The 16,518-nt window shown below is 38.6% G+C and overlaps 1 protein-coding gene across 6 annotated transcripts in view; it reads left to right on the forward strand.

Moving 5' to 3' along the window:
- Window positions 1-16,518, forward strand: part of DYNC1I2 (dynein cytoplasmic 1 intermediate chain 2) — a 50,921-nt gene that overhangs the window by 26,477 nt on the left and 7,926 nt on the right. For all 6 annotated transcript variants that reach the window (XM_029071710.2, XM_007671222.4, XM_029071712.2 and 3 more), the window contains 8 exons: window positions 8,921-9,010; window positions 9,254-9,416; window positions 9,515-9,614; window positions 10,149-10,274; window positions 11,220-11,366; window positions 12,873-12,986; window positions 13,320-13,453; window positions 14,338-14,482. In XM_029071710.2, coding sequence (XP_028927543.1) covers window positions 8,921-9,010; window positions 9,254-9,416; window positions 9,515-9,614; window positions 10,149-10,274; window positions 11,220-11,366; window positions 12,873-12,986; window positions 13,320-13,453; window positions 14,338-14,482 — 1,019 coding nt within the window. The remainder of the gene's footprint in view (window positions 1-8,920; window positions 9,011-9,253; window positions 9,417-9,514; window positions 9,615-10,148; window positions 10,275-11,219; window positions 11,367-12,872; window positions 12,987-13,319; window positions 13,454-14,337; window positions 14,483-16,518) is intronic.

Consider the following 16,518-nt stretch of genomic DNA (forward strand, 5'->3'; position numbering starts at 1 on the left):
TTGTATGTTCATTGTTTTGTGACTTCTGACCCTGTCTTTTCTCAGCTTCTAAAAATTCTTGTGCCCTCCCTGCCATCTTCAGTCATTCACTCTCTAATGAACAGCTCCTTCTCCTCTACCTTTGAGCACAATTGATCAGTAGTATTTGTTGAGCGCATACTGTTTGCAGAACACTGTACTAAGCATTTGGGAGAGTACAGTATAATGGAGTTGATAGGCACTATCTCTGCCCTCAGTGAGCTTATACATCTCCCCCATCCTAGAAAACAAAAAACTTTCGACCACAAAGTGTGATCTGCCTGTCTAAACTCCTCAAACTGGCTGTATACTCCAGCTGCCTTTCCTCCAACCCCCTTCTCGATCCTGTTGAGTTTGGTTTCCTGCCTCGTCACTCCACTGAAACTGTTTTCTCCAGGGTCACCAACGACCTCCTTCTTGCCAAATCTAATTAGGAATCTGTATGCTGTGTCCAAATCCTCCTTGACCTCTTGGCTGCCTCTTACACTCTGGATCATTCTGTTTTCTTGTGGAAACACTGTCCCATGTTGTTTATTCCTCCACTGTTCTCTCCTGATTTTCCTCTTGCCTCTCTGGCCAATCTTTCTCAGACTCTTTTGCCTGATTTTTCTTTGCAGCACACACCCTAACTGTGGGTGTCCCTCAGGTCTCTGTTCCAAGTGCCAGTGGTTGTCTCATACAACCACTCCCTCGGAAAGCTCATCTGCTCTTCAACTCTCACCCTTAAATGTATGACTCCCAAATCTATCTTGCCAATCCTAATTTTTTTTTCCTTCTCTGTAGTAGTCCCATTTCCTCCTGCCTCTAGGAAATCTCCATATGGATGTATGCCAAAACCTAAAGCTCAGCACATCTAAAACTTAACTTTCCTCCCCAGCATGTCTGGAGGAAGAGTATCATAGCTGCCTTTTTTGCTATTCTTGAAATTAGGGAAGTACCTTTTAAAATCCGTAATATCCTTCATAGATTCAGAGATGGTGAATTATTTGAACTCTTCTTGAACTAACACCCCAACTTCTCCCCCTAGTTGCCCATAACACCTATCATCCACAAATGTATCTGAAGCTCTTTGCGAGGCTGTTGATTTTATATAATTTTGTATACAACAAATGCTACAGGTTTACCAGCCACCGTGTGAAGTGTTTGCTGTTTTTGTCTAGAACCTACTATCTTCAAGCTTCAGTGGGAGCCCCCAAGTTCTGATGATGTAGGAGATTTGGGTAACAAGTCTGTGTTCCCCCGAGTTCATATTTCCTTGATTTTGTAAGCTTCAATCATGGTCCCTTAGGTTGGGTGCATGATATTTGCATATATTGAAGCTCAACTGCTAGTTTTTTGCATTCTGATTCAGCTTCAGGATTATCCTGTATAGTTTATTCATATCAGCATGATATTTCACTATTCAGAAGGATTTTATATCTCTATAATAACCAACTTCCTTTTCAGATCATATGAGTATGTTAAATAAGACCTAATTGTAGCATCTTAGTGGAGGACCTTATTACAGGCCTTTTGAAAATATAAACTATTATTCCACTGGTTCTTCCCATATTTATTTACCCTTTCAAAGAACTTCAGTGGAGAAATGGTTAGTCTTATTACGTTTTTCTATATCCAGGGGAACTTCCCTATTTTTTCAAGGGTGTTTTTTCCCCCATTGCTCACATCTTCTCTATTTCCAGTTAGCCATGTAGGGTTTCTGTTCTATTGCTTGCCTTTTTTTTTTTTTTCCATTCTGAGACACACTTTCCCTAGAGGTCAGAAATTGTGCTGGTAAACAATTCCATGCATTTAGTGTGTTCTTTCAGCAGCTCATGCCTGTTTTATACTAAGGATCACATTTTATCATAGTTTTTAAAAATAAAATGTAGTATCCTTGTTTTTTGTGGCCTTTTCTCTTCAGCAACAAATATTAAATTTAACCTTTTGATTAGTGATCCTGAAATGGCACTACCTGACCAAGGTCCCATCCATTACTCAGTTAAATTGAATATATTATCCTGTAGTAGATACTATGTTCAAGTTCTTCATGTGCCATGTAATCATTCTGTGAATGAAAGTTTTGATTACTTCATTTTTTAAAGTGAAGATCGATGGTGGTGAAGGTGGATTATATGTAGATACCTATAAAACAATACCAGTTGGAGATCACTGTGGTTGCTTTATAATGTGAGCCATTTGCCTCTGATAAAGTAGTTCAATCCAATGTTTCTTCAGTCTGACTGCTGCCTAGTGAAATGAATAGATTAAATTTGATTCATAATGGGGGGTGTCCTTATTGTGACTGGCGACCACCATTTAATTTGCCTTCAGTAATGACACTGAAGGTAAGCTCAGAGAGGCTGAAGATCCTGAATTGACTGATCTTCACAGACATGGCTTTTTAAATCAGAGTTGAGGCGCATTAGTGGGATAAAATGGGTAACCAGCCATGCCTTTCTGCTCTCAGGGCTGTCCGAATTTCATGGAAATAGAAAGGATGTTATATCATTTTAATGGGTAGAGAAAAAAATTACTCCTACGTCCAGGGGTCTTGTATTAAATTTCATTTAGTAATTTGTGGAGTTTTTGGGTGAGGACATGATACAAACCCTGAATTACAGTTTTATAATGGAAGCACTTTGCGCTTAAATGTAGTGGTGCTTAGACACTGCTTTAATACACTTCGCCTCAAACTTATCCTGGTTGGTTCCCACTTAGGAGCTGTAACAAATTTCCTAGACTCACCATGAAACAAAATTGCCCAAATCACAATTTTAGTGTAACAGAGAGTAAATTAAAGTAGCTGGTGTAAATTTTAGTAGCCCATATAATCAGGATAGAAATAAAATGGGGTTGCAAATTGGAGATAAAGCTGTTTTAGACCTAAAACTTTATTTTTGCACCTGTCTTCACTCCCACTATTCTCTGCTCTTTCAAGTTTATTCTGTAAGTTGGAAGTGCTGTTCCTGCTCTGAGGCACTCTACTTACAGCATCTGCTGCTGTGAGTGAGATTGATTGGAATCATGATTGGAATCCCAGTCAGTTTCATTCATTGCAGGTAAAGAGCTTCACTGCAAGAGAGTGGCCCTGGGGACCATATTTTCCTCATCTCCAAACTGAGGTTGCCACAAAGACACATCAGAAAAAGTTAGGGTTTCCTTTTTCCCCTCTTCCTATGTATTCTTTAAAAGTCACCTCTGTTAATTTTAAGAACTGCTTTTTCAGTAATTGTCTATTCCCATGGGCTTTATGTATAGACAGCATGTCTCCAAAAGGGGTTGAATTGTACTTTAAACATGCCTATTAGAGATGTTTTCAACTAGTCTAGCAGCCAGAATGTTTTTCAGGCAGTATTTTTTTTATAAAATGCACCTTTAATAGTGTAAAGTAGCGAACCGAACTAACATTTGTTGTTTTCCTGCTATTTCATGGTGGGAATGTTATTGACAACTGTTAGCCAGACCTTGTCGACTAACTGCCTAGCATCAATCGATCAATCAGTTGTGTTTATTGAACACTTACTATGTGCAGAGCACTGTACTAAGTGCTTGGGAGAGTACAATGCAACGGAGTGGGGAACACGTTCCTTGCTCACAACGAGTTTACAGTCTAGACGGGGAGATGGGTATTAATGTGAATAAATAGTTAATTTATAATAGAATTCAAAGATATGTACCTAAGTGATGTGGAGTTGAGGGTGGGGTGAACATCAAATGCCCAAAGGTCACAGATCTACTTGCATAGATGACACAGAATGGAGAGGGAGCCAGGGAAAAAGAGAACTTATTGAGGAAGGCCTCTTGGAGGAGATGTCACCTCGATAATATTTTGCAGGCCGAGAGAGTGCTGTTCTGATGGATATAGAAAACCATAGCTCGTTGGTAAGAAACGGAAGTAGAAAAGGACAAGTGGAAATGAAATTCTTAAAGTTCAGAAATTGATTCAGAAAAGAAAGCAAATCTTTTAAATAAGGGGAATTGTTTTTATATTCCAAGGGCACATTGAAAACCCAGTTTATTTTAAATATTATTTGGTGATATAACCACCAAGATCTCCCCTTTCCTCTCCATCCAAACTGCCACCATGTTAATACAATCAATCATCCTATCTTAATTGGATTACTGCATCAGCATCCTTTCTGACCACCAACCTCCTGTCTCCCCCCACTTCAGTCTATACTTCACTCTGCTGCCCAGATTATCTTTCTACAGAAACATTCTGGGCATGTCACCCCTTCCTCAAAAATCTCCAGTGGTTGCCTGTCAGCCTTTGTATGAAGCAAAAACTCCTCACTCTTGTCTTCAAAGCCCTCTATCACCTTGTCCCCTCCTACCTCACCTCCCTTCTCTCCTTCCGCATCCCAGCCCATACGCTCCACTCTTCTGTGCTGACCTTCTCACTGCCTCATTCTCGCCTGTCCCGCCGTCGACCCCTGGCCCACATCCTACCTCTGGCCTGGAGTGCCCTCCCTCCTCAATTCCACCGAACAATCACACTTCCCCCCCTTCAAAGCCTTAGTGAAGGCTCACCTCCTCCAAGAGGCCCTCCCAGACTAAGCCCCCCTTTTCCTTAGCCCTCCTACCCCCCATCGCCCTGACTCTCTCCCTTTGCTCTACCCTCTTTCTCGCCCCACAGCATTTGTGTGACTATGTACATATATATAATTCTATCTATATTAATCCCTGTTTACTTGTTCTGATGTGTATATATCTATAATTCTATTTATATTGATGCCATGGATGCCTGTTTACTCGTTTTTATGTCTGTCTCCCCCACTTCTAGACTCTAAGCCCGATGTGGGCAGGGAAGGTCTCTATTGCTGAATTGTGCTTTCCAAGCACTTAGTACAGTGCTCTGCACACAGTAAGCGCTCAATAAATGTGATTGAATGAATGAATGAATTTTTAAATAGTAAAAACCTTTGATTTCTTACTTTCCATATCTCCAGGATTTAAAGGTTTTTAAATGTGATGGCACTGACATACAGTAAAGTGTATTTGTGCATATATCGATCCTACTTAAATGGATAGTGACAATATCACTACATAAATATGATTCTTTTATTCAATAATATTTTATTGGGAATTGAACTGAAACTTCACATGATGAAAAACTGGAAGATTTTTTATGTGCTTTTATATTGCAATTTAGATAAAATGATATAGATGTACTTTAATTTTAACAATGTGTGCTTCAGTAATCTGTTAAAAGAATAATTGTAAAATAGTTTTTTGCCTGTTGGTAGTTTATTCTTAGTTCATGACTTAAATATGATGAAATACAGATGGGAAAGCTTGATCAGATGACACCTCCATCTTAACAAAAGCCACCCATTTCACAGATGATTTAACTTTGATTAACCTACTCTGTAGCAACAGATTACTCAGACAACTGGAAGTTCACTCTGTAGTGTTATTGCTAGGTACAGCCTAATTTATAGTACTGCTTTTCTTTCCATCTCACCAAAATACATCACAATTTTGATGTTAACTCCAAGTAAAAATTCAATGGTTCATTAAACCTGGTTTTAGCATTCATTGACATGAGATTTGTCACCTTAAAAGTAACTGCTACTTTTATGCAGTCTTTACTGTTCAGTTTATAACCTTAGATCTCCTGTCAGAAAAAGCATGGATTTAACCACTTAGCATATTGTAATGAATATTCATCAATAAATTGATGTGACATGGCAGTCCCATTTTTGATCTTCCTGCTCTTGTGCTGTTTTTTCAAGTTTAAATATTTTAACCTTATTTTACTGTGAATTGGAGATCAACTTAGAATATTTGTCTTAAAAACTAAGATATTTTTGTATTTCAAGTTGTAAATTTTGAGGTCATAGCATTTACATTTATAAAAAAGGAAATATGTTCTCTTAAAATGTGTTCATCAGATCTGATCTAACTGTTGTTTTTTGGTATCATGATCATGACTATATCTTGTTATAAATTAAAAGCGCAGTTTTCCCACCTAAAGCATACAGTGATCCTATATATTTTTCTTTTGGTGAAACAAAAATTTCCAATTTTCCTTTTTCTGCTTCAGCTTCCAATCGTATCTCTGAAACATAGATGCCCCACTGTAGATTTTAGTCAGTAGTTGTTAGTTATAGGGAGATTACTAAAACGTAGTCAGTCATTCTAAAACTAAAATCATGAGGGCATGTATTTAAATAATTGCTACTCTATGTATCCTTCAAATGCAACCAAAATAATGTATGTGGACAATATGGATTGAGAATGTCATATGGAGGAATAATATACCCCATCTACATTTTAAATGTTAAAAGGGAGGGCAGATATTCTACAAGATCTTTTCTCTAAAATATGCAGATTATGAGGTCACGTAGCACTAAAGTGCTGACCAAATGCATTATGACAGGAATTTGACACCTGTCATTGAAAATGGTGCTTACAAGCTGTGTAATGCAGTAAAGTTGGGGGCGGGGGATAGGAGGTGGGTGGGAGGATGCAGTTTCTAATTGGGAATGCTAAAGAGGATTTGTGTTGGAAAACTAAAATCCTTCCCTAGCTTCAAAGAAGGTTTGGACCTTCTGCAAGCCACGGTTGGGTTCAACAATTGATTAGAACGATGCGTAATGGTAGCACCTAGTGGGTAAACTACACAGGTTTCCATATACACAATTTTTAATTTGCAATGATCGTTTCAGTCTTCTGGAAGCCATTATTTTATACATGCAACTGAATTATCTTTATTGCTAGTCACTGTTTCAGAGACTAGGTGATGTCAGCATTTCCCCTCATCTTTGAGCAGGAGAGTGTTGAATGGCCACTAGCGATACCGTTTTCCGATTAATAGTCCGTTGTACATGCGAATTCGTCTAAAAAGGAGTAGTGTCTTTCTATTTCTCTGTGATGTTTTTGCCCAAAAAAGCTTTCATTTTTTAAGTAGCACAAAAGCTGTAATTGGCATGCTTTGTAAGGAAGTGTCAATGTGCAAGAGAGTGGAGATCACTAAGAATTCTTTTACGCGTTCTTTCCCCTTTGCACCACCGCCTCCTCAGCAGGGTCACTGAGATCACTAGCTTTTCTTGAAATGGCCATTTTCACTGGCAGGTGCATTATACCCTGTATTTTCAGATTGTTTTTCCATTCTGAATGTTTGGCAGGTTGATTGCTCTGGCTGCATTGACGGAGAAAGGGCTGACAAATGCGGTTGGGCTGGCTGAAAAGACAGTGATTACTGTTTTCCTTTGTGGCTGATTGAGGCCCTTGAAAGGAAAAATTTTAACCTTCACCATTTGGTTCAAAAGTATGAGCATATATTGAAATCATTCATGCCATTTATCCTAGTTCTGTAAACTTGTCAGAACGTAAAAATCGCTCAATTTCAAGTAATGTGGGATTGGCATACGTCATTATCATTTTGATTAAGTTGGAAGTTGTATCATTGTGTGCATTATACAGTGTCATTTCAAGCTTTCTTTCCTTCAGGTACACTTATATTTTTATTGCCTACACTAGAGTTAGATTTTTCAGCGCTCTCTAAACCTAACACTATGTGTGTGGTTTGGCAGCTGGTATGGACTACAAGCTGTATTTTGTTTGCAGGGTAAAGGCTTGTCTGAAGACCTCCTGGAGTGCTGGTAATTGCACAGGCTTGCCATTGGGGAAAGACATGATTGGAAGCAGTCAGGCAGAAAAATGTTATGCCATCCCATTGCCACCTCATAGCAGAGAGACACAATCCCGGCAGTACCATCTGGTTGCTGCTATCTAGTCAGCTGGCCTTGGCTGCTGAGACCCTGGTTTGGCAGCTGGTTCCCATCCCTTGACCACTCTTTGTGCACTGTGTGTGTGTGTGTGTTTGTGTGCGCGCACGCGCGCACACGTGTTTTAAGGTAACTTGGAACATGGGTCAGGGTGATGTCTCTGACAAACAAGTTGAGCCCCCTCGTTAGATAGTTTCTCATTACTCGAGATGAAGGAAGCTGCAGGCTTGTGCTGCCGTTCTTGTAGACAGATGATAAATCTGTTTATCCAATAAAAATGAGGATTCTTTCCCCCGCGCCTCCCCCCCACCCCCAAATCTATTCCAGCATGCAGGGCAAGAGGAAATAAGCAATGCATATATTCCGACATTTTAAAAAATAAGTAACCTATGGTTGTTTTCTGGCGTTCAGTGTTAAAAAGGACAAGGAGCAATGCACCAAGTCAGATAAGCCTTGTGTGTCATTAGTCTTTAACAATGTTGTACATTATTTATTGAAATTAAGGAAAACACGGTTTGTTCGAAAATTCGCATTGCCAAACATGATATATAATAATGAGACATGCATTTTAAAATGACAGAATGGAAAAGTGTAGTCTCTTAGCTATTATCTGTAGTGAAATTTGCCTCTCAGAATAGCAACCTGAAAGCTAATGTAAGCCATCTTTATGCCATATGAAGGCCCATTAGACACTGATGGTTTCAGATCACAAGTAAGCAGCAGCTCTGTAGGCTATTTTAGGCATTTGATTTTCTTTATTCTGCAGCATTAATGTGTCAGCATGTTACATAAAACTATGTGATAGTTGCATGTTGTTCTGTCTGGAATGATAAATGCTTGCAAGATTTCATCTATTTCCAGTGGGAGTTCTTTACAATTGCTGATGTATCCTATTTCAGTTTACACAAGCTACAGAATTTGGTGTGACTGTTGTGTTTTAAGTAGGCATTTGTGGAAAATTCAACAAAAATATGTCTTGCTTAATATTCTTGTTTATTAACATGGAATTACAAGAGTTTATCTTCATTTTCCAAAGGAGACCTGTGAGAAATGCAGTCATTATGTAACTGGTGTTGTCTTCATTTGTAATAAGCTGTGAATGAAGCATTCCTTACGGTTTACCTGGTGGACCATTGATGAGCATTCTGCTAAAACACACATCTCTATTCATTGGGATTTTTTTTCAGACGAGGAGGATGATGAGGACGCAGTGGCACCAAAGCCACCCACAGAACCAGTAGAAGAGAAAGCACTGAAAAAAGATGATGATGAAGAAGGTATAGAAATTTGAATGGATGATTTTTTTGAACACGTCTTAATGAATTAAACTATTTTTAATTTTGGTTTTCTTTTGAGACAAATTAAAATAGCAAAAGGGAGTCTTGTAAAATGGAATGGAAGGAGCTGTTTCAGGAGAAAATTTACACTCTTGGTTGCAAAATGTCTACCTTGTCATAAGAGGTTTTGACAGGTATTTATAGGAAAAACCTTCAGAAACAAATCTTTCTCCCTCCCCCCAGCTCCACCTCATGAACTCACTGAAGAAGAAAAACAACAAATCTTGCACTCAGAAGAATTTTTAAGTTTCTTTGATCACTCTACAAGAATCGTTGAAAGAGCTCTTTCTGAGCAGATTAATATCTTCTTTGACTACAGTGGCAGAGATTTAGAAGACAAAGAAGGGTAATGTTTAATTGTTCAGGCTAGAGCATGGTGAGTTTTATACTAACTGAAAAGGTGGTATGAAGTCTAAGTCTTCTGCCTTTGCACTTCTTTTACAGAGAAATACAGGCAGGTGCTAAACTGTCTCTAAACAGGCAGTTTTTTGATGAACGTTGGTCAAAACATCGTGTTGTTAGTTGCTTGGACTGGTCATCTCAGGTAAAAAAAAAAAAAAAACTACAAAATTGTTCCAGCTTAATGCATTTTTGACAACTTTAGACAGATACATCTCTGTTGCAAATTTTATCAAGTTGATCATTTAAAAAATACTTTTGACTAATTCCAATAATTTCGTAACATAGCCTAATATAGTTTAATATTTTTGAAAGAACCAATTTTATGTCTTTAGCACTTTTCAAAATCATCTATCCCACAAGGTAATAGTCTTCTCAATTTTATCTGTCTCAACGGAACCCAATACCCATCTGGTTGTATTTTTCTAACAAGTTGCTAACCAAACTTGAGTAGCAAGTCAACGTCTAAGCACTCGGACTTTATTTCTGTCCAGTAATCTGGGACAGTTTACTATTAAGCCCAAGTGCAACCTGAGGGTCATAAGATTTCGTGGTGATGGGACTCCTCTTTATTTTTAAAATTAACTGAGAAAACTGAAGGGTTTAACATTTAGGACCAAAGGCAGTTTTCAATTATGCACAGTATTTCTTTTCCATTAGAATTTTTTTTTTTTAACAGTATCCAGAATTGCTTGTAGCCTCTTACAACAATAACGAAGATGCACCCCATGAGCCTGATGGTGTGGCCCTTGTGTGGAACATGAAGTACAAGAAAACCACTCCAGAGTATGTGTTTCACTGCCAGGTATGATGTGTGAGTCTCTCTTCCTGAGATTAAGGCTTCGTTGATTAATTTGGACCAGTGCCATTTCTTTTCTGCTTGTCAACATAACGATTTCACTGAGTTGGCATGTACTACATCCCATGTATTTGCAAAAAAAAGATGTTGACCAAAAATGGAAGAATTCAACAGTTTAAAAGAATTGGTACATTGCAGTCATTCTAACATTTTTCAAGATTAAGCAGACCTAAAGTCCTGGGCCCTTGTGTTTTTCTTTTATTCTGACTGCGTAAAAGGCAAACCTTTCTAAATGTTTTTAGCATGAGGAGTTTTTCAGGAACTGTGTTGTTGAATGTACAGTTAGACTATTGGCTCACTGAATTACATATACATGGCCTGAGGAGTTGGAACAAAATAGTTTTAAGTAGAAGCATATGCTCAAAGTAGGAAACAGATGCATGTTTTCAAGTGGGTTTAGTAAAAAGGTAAAATTTGCAAACCTTTTCTGTTTGCTCAAGACGGTCTTTTGAAAATGTCATAATTCTGAAAAATCACTTAACTGAATCAAAACTAGCATATAATCTGCTGTCAGATTACTGTCAAGACACAGAGTGCAAGGCTAATTATGTTATCATTCGATACGATAATGATATGAAATGTTTTTTGCTTTCCATAGTAAATTACTTCAGTATATGTTTACGTAGAAATGTTATTTGATTTAATCTTTTTCAGTGACATACTCTTAGCAAATATAAATCAAGAGAAAAATAAAAATTTTTGTTCCCAGTAAAAGTGCCAACTGTTTTATTGAAATGAACCATTCAGTTGTTTGTTTTTTGTACTAAACGTTTTAAACAAAACATGGAAAACATTAAGTTGCATTAAGGAAACAGTGTATATTCTGTAAGTTGTCAGGTTTTCCTTTCTAATTTACCTTAAACACAAAATCCTTGTCTTGTTTATTTGTAGTCTGCTGTGATGTCAGCAACATTTGCAAAATTTCACCCGAATCTGGTGGTTGGTGGTACGTATTCTGGCCAAATTGTGCTCTGGGATAATCGTAGCAATAAGAGAACGCCAGTCCAGAGAACTCCACTTTCAGCTGCTGCTCACACGGTAGGGAAATAAAGCCTCTTCCAAAAGATTTACAGTGTTCACTTAATTCCCTGATGGTGTTGATCCAGGGTCTCTGCAGAATGAACATTCTTTGATGTATGAATACATCAACATTGGCAGTTAGAAAGTGTTCTTTTGTGGGGCAAGGCAGAGTTACCTTTCTCTCATCCAAAACAGCACCTTTTTGTTAGTCAAGCAAAGTCTGAACGGTTAAGAGCTCTTTCATATTCTTCAGATGATGAAACTGAAGATATTTATATTGCTGGAGGAGATTAAAATTAAAATACCACTAAAATAAAAGCCTGTGTTGTATGTCTTCAAAAAACATGCATTCTCCAATTAACAGTACCCGCATATCTTCCAAAATCTAGAAAATCCAGTGATTTTTTTTTTCTTTCTTCTCCCTCTCCACCCCCTGCTAAAATACTAGCTTGATGAGCTAGACTTAAGCCAAAGTCAGTGAGGGGATCATGTGGGGGAAAGGGACTAAGGATGGAAATACAGAGTCAGCCTTCTTTTTAGCAAATGCTTTGGAGCTCTAATGTACGAGAGTCCCGGTAACAATGAAGCTGGCTCTAGACATAAAGCCTTGAGCAAGGAGAACAGTGAAATCTTGGAGGGAAAATGTGGTGGAGGAAAATAATCTACATTTATGAAAAGACTGTCAGGGGCTTATCAGCTGCACTTGGGTTGAGGAGATGTGGTTGGAATCCCCCCTTCCCCGAGTATTTGAGCAATTACCTGGGAGTCTGTGCTCCAGCCTGAACCCCCGCTGCCACAGGCCCTTTTAAGCCCATTCTTCCAACTCCGTGAAGTTGGGAGAGGTTGGGAATTTTTCTCTTTTCCGTAGCTCAAACTCCAAAATTTAAGGCTTGCATATTTTCCAGGCAGCTCAACATCAAAAAAAAAAAAAAACCCCACCATCCCAGAGCAGCAGTGTCCTAGAGAAGGGATGGGAGAGAAAGCTTGGTTTGGGAGTCATCAAGTAAGGGAACACAAGTTGGAGGTAGATTGGGGTTGAAATGACATTAGGTTGCTTGTCCACATATTTGTAAAGCTGGACTTGAGAATTTTTCTTTAGCTTTATAAACATCTATGATTTAGGGACCTTAACGTGTTTTTCATTGGTTCAGTAATTCAGAAATGACTTTTTCAATGAAAATAATAATAAAATCCTGGTATTTAAGTGCTTATTATGTGCTGAGCACTGTAGTAAGCACTGGGGTAGATACAAGATAAGCAGGTCCTATATGGGGCTCACAGTGTAAGGAAGGAGCACAGGTATTGAATCCCCCTTTTTCAGATAAGGGAACTGAGGCACAGAGAAGTAAAGTGGCTTGCCTAGCATCACATATCAGGTAAGTGGTGGAGCTGGGATTTAATAAAATACTATTTTCCAAGATGAACAATATACCTGTATTGCAATACTCTTATCTTTTTGACAGTTTTTGTCTGGATTTACTTCTTTGAAAATAATCAGTGAAACTCTGTTATCTGTCACTTTAGCACCCTGTGTATTGTGTGAATGTAGTTGGAACTCAGAATGCTCACAACCTGATTAGCATCTCAACTGATGGAAAAATTTGCTCATGGAGTCTGGACATGCTTTCCCATCCACAGGTAGAGTTAACTTGGAAAAGTGGGAAATGTATAGGAAGTGAAAGGGATGATTATTGTAACTTTAACACATGTAACTCAATAAGAAACTCAACACTAATTTTCCTAATGTTAGCTGTGAGATTTTCCAAGGGAAAAAATTTAATAACTTTATCCTTTTATCACCTTGTAACTCATTTCAAGTCTACACCTAAATTTATCTAAATCAACACATGGAGAAAGAGAATGGCAGTAGTATATTTTGTGCCCCAGTGAAGACCATAAAACCTCCCCGCTTTTCGGTGAAAGAAAAGGTTACACATTTGCAAAATAAATTTCTTACATTTTTGTATACAGGACAGCATGGAGCTGGTCCATAAGCAATCCAAACCTGTAGCTGTCACTTCTATGTCCTTCCCTGTTGGAGACGTCAACAACTTTGTTGTTGGGAGTGAGGAAGGTTCCGTGTACACAGCATGCCGCCACGGCAGGTAAATAAAACTGCAAGTATCGGAAAGTCATAATGTGACCCTCTTATATCCATGTTTCAACAAAATAGAGGCCTATTTTAATGAAAATCTTCACCAGCATTTTACAGAAAGCATTCACAACAGTGTGCCTAAAATGAAAATTTGCATTTTTAAGAGAAAATTATTTTTCCCCATCTTGATAAAATTCTTGGGTTAAGTATAAAGGGATTTTCATTAATATTTATACCTACAGCGCCTTTCCTGTGTGCTCGGCAATGAATCTTTACGTTATGCCCAGGAAGGTAATCAGCTACGTTCCTGTCCTTTGTTCATTTGAATCGGAGATAGAGCACCTCACACTTTTTCTCAAATCTAACAATAATTGTACAGTAACATCACGGACACATTTTAAATTGAGTAGTATTTTTTCCTGCTGTTCAATCTGTTTTGAAATTGTCTGGCTCTCCCTTATCAATTGCTTTCTCAAATAAAATTGAGTGTCCTGGTTACGTTTCAAACACATATCACCCTCTCTCAAAGCTCTTTGCTGTAAAAGTAGCCAAAATTGTGTCTCTTCTGTGGAGCATTGCTTCCCATCTTTCCTGTTTCATTGCTTCAAGTATCAGAAGAGTGGGAGTAGATTGTTATTTGACTTAATGTTTATGATTCTAGAATTTGCTTATTGCTTTAGTTGGGCCTTGTTCAATCTGAACAGGATAACGTCTAACACAAGAAGTAATATTACCTAACTTCTTGAAGGGTGATTTCAGTGCAACAGAATCTCATCCCCGAGACTTGTGAAAGTTATGCTAAGATATAATGTTGAACTATAGATATGGGGGCTTCATTGCTATGAAGCATGGTTTCAAAGAGCTGGATCTAACCATTTATGTATTGTGAAACAGCAAAGCTGGAATCAGTGAGATGTTTGAAGGACACCAAGGACCAATCACTGGGATCCACTGCCATGCAGCAGTTGGGGCTGTAGATTTCTCACATCTTTTTGTCACTTCTTCATTTGACTGGACAGTGAAACTTTGGACAACTAAGGTATCTTAAATATGGATGTGTGGTCATTCTCTTGAGTTTTGACACAAGGTGGTGCTGTGATGTAAGCTACACAGGAAACCTCAGTGAGTCCAATTCAAGTTGCTTTAGAGGTACTCATTTGGTAAATCAAATTAGATGAAAGGAAAAATAAAGCACACTAAGTTATGTAGTTTGGGCTTGTTAATAACATGCTGGCCAGTTAAAAAAAACTGTGAAGATTTAAGTTCATTGTTTCTGGATCCACTCTTGGTTCAAAACCAGCGGGAATTAAAATAACTGGAAGATAGTGGGTTTATGGTAAAATTTACAGCTTCATTTGTATTCCCCTTTTCAGTTATGAAAGTTGTTTGGCTTCACTGTTACAGCTAATCACAGTGCCACTTTACAGTGTTGGCTTCTGGGTATGCAGAGTTTAATTGAAATTCAGAATTGAGTTACATTCAGCCCACGCCTTTGGAGCCTCTCCCCCCCCCCACCTCTCTAACTCTCACCAAAAGTATCTCTGAGTGGCCCAAAAGTAACCAAAATTGAGATTTTATTTTTGAGTTCTTCATTGTCTTATTTGCTTTTTCTTCAAGAGATTCAACAGGCAATTTATAAACTTTGAGAGACGGTCCCTCTGGTTGACTTTATTGAGTCAGTTTGCCAATGTCTTAGTTGTGAAAGGACCACAGGAGATCTGCCTTAGGAAGGCAATCCAGGAGATTTAGCCTCTGGTGGGAAGCTCCACAGTTGGCTATTTTCTTTCTTTGAGACTTCTAATTAGTTGGAGATGAAGTCAGTTTAGAAAACCTTGAAGAGGAAAATTTGAAATTCTAAAACTGAGTTCCATTAATGTGCCTAGACTTGGTATTAGCAACACAAAAATTAGCCCAGGGCCTAAAATAAACTAGATGGAGGACATGAAAGAAATTTAATAAACAGTCTCTCCTTTTTTATTAGGTTCACAGAGGAATTTGTGGGATTTTTTTTTTTGTGGGGGGAGCTTTTATTGTATTTGCTTTAGGCATCTAAGTGTGCTCTCTTAAGTTAGCAAGGAGTAGAATTTGCAAATATGGGTGAAGCCAATGGAAATTTGAGCTAATAAAAAGTTTTGTGGTCCAAGGATTTCTTTTAACTTATCCACTCTACGGTGAGACTAGAGCCCCTCACTCAGACAAGATGTTGGTGACTTTCTGAAAGGACTTAGATTCACTCAGTGTATCTGGCACTGTACACTTGGAAGAGGTTTTGGTGTAAACCTTTGAAGTTCTTGTTGCAAATCAGGCTTCTCAAATCCAGTGGTTTCATTTTGTTTGCGCCTATATGAAATCTTCAGTTTTTAAATATCGGTGTTGGAAATCTCCCATGCCCCCTCAAATAAAACAAGAAGAAACCTCACCTTGTGAACAAACCAGAGCTTTACTTCTGAAATGCAGAGTAAATGGGCAACAACACCATCCAACTACCAGAAGTTACTATCCACGGCCATCTGGCTCTGTTTCAGTAGAACTCCCTCCTGGACAGGAAGAGATTTCTCCTGGCTGGCAAGCCAAACAGGATGTCTCCTGCTCCCTAAGCCTAATGTTGTTTGACCCCATTGCTCTTTTTGACCTTCTTCCTAAGGGTCTGCCACACAAGGGCCTTAAGGCCAGGACTCATGTTCTGAAAATGTATCAGAACCTTAGTCATCAGTTTTCCATGTCAGGCAGCAGAGCGTACTTCTGTTGCTCACTGTCCTATCTCTTCTCTTATCGTGATCATCAGTACTTCTGTCCAGGATTTGGTGACCTGGGTTGGGCAAAACAAATCAGTTATTCCAGATCAAATCAATGGCCCAGGTGCCATGGGACATTAAGCCTGGTGTTAAAACCTGACTGGAGCAGTGTCAGGCGGACATGGGTATGTCTGTATACCCAGTCCCAACCCACTTCGCCTGCAGTTATCTGCTTTGAATGTTTTTACATACCTTGTGTCCTGTTGCTGCTCCAGAGCTCTTCATTCTGTTCATCGATCCCACCAGTCCTTCCGTGCCTCTTGATGTATTGTGGAGAGAT

The sequence above is a fragment of the Ornithorhynchus anatinus genome, chromosome 9 (assembly GCF_004115215.2).
Source record: "Ornithorhynchus anatinus isolate Pmale09 chromosome 9, mOrnAna1.pri.v4, whole genome shotgun sequence".
In the NCBI taxonomy this organism is placed as follows: domain Eukaryota; kingdom Metazoa; phylum Chordata; class Mammalia; order Monotremata; family Ornithorhynchidae; genus Ornithorhynchus; species Ornithorhynchus anatinus.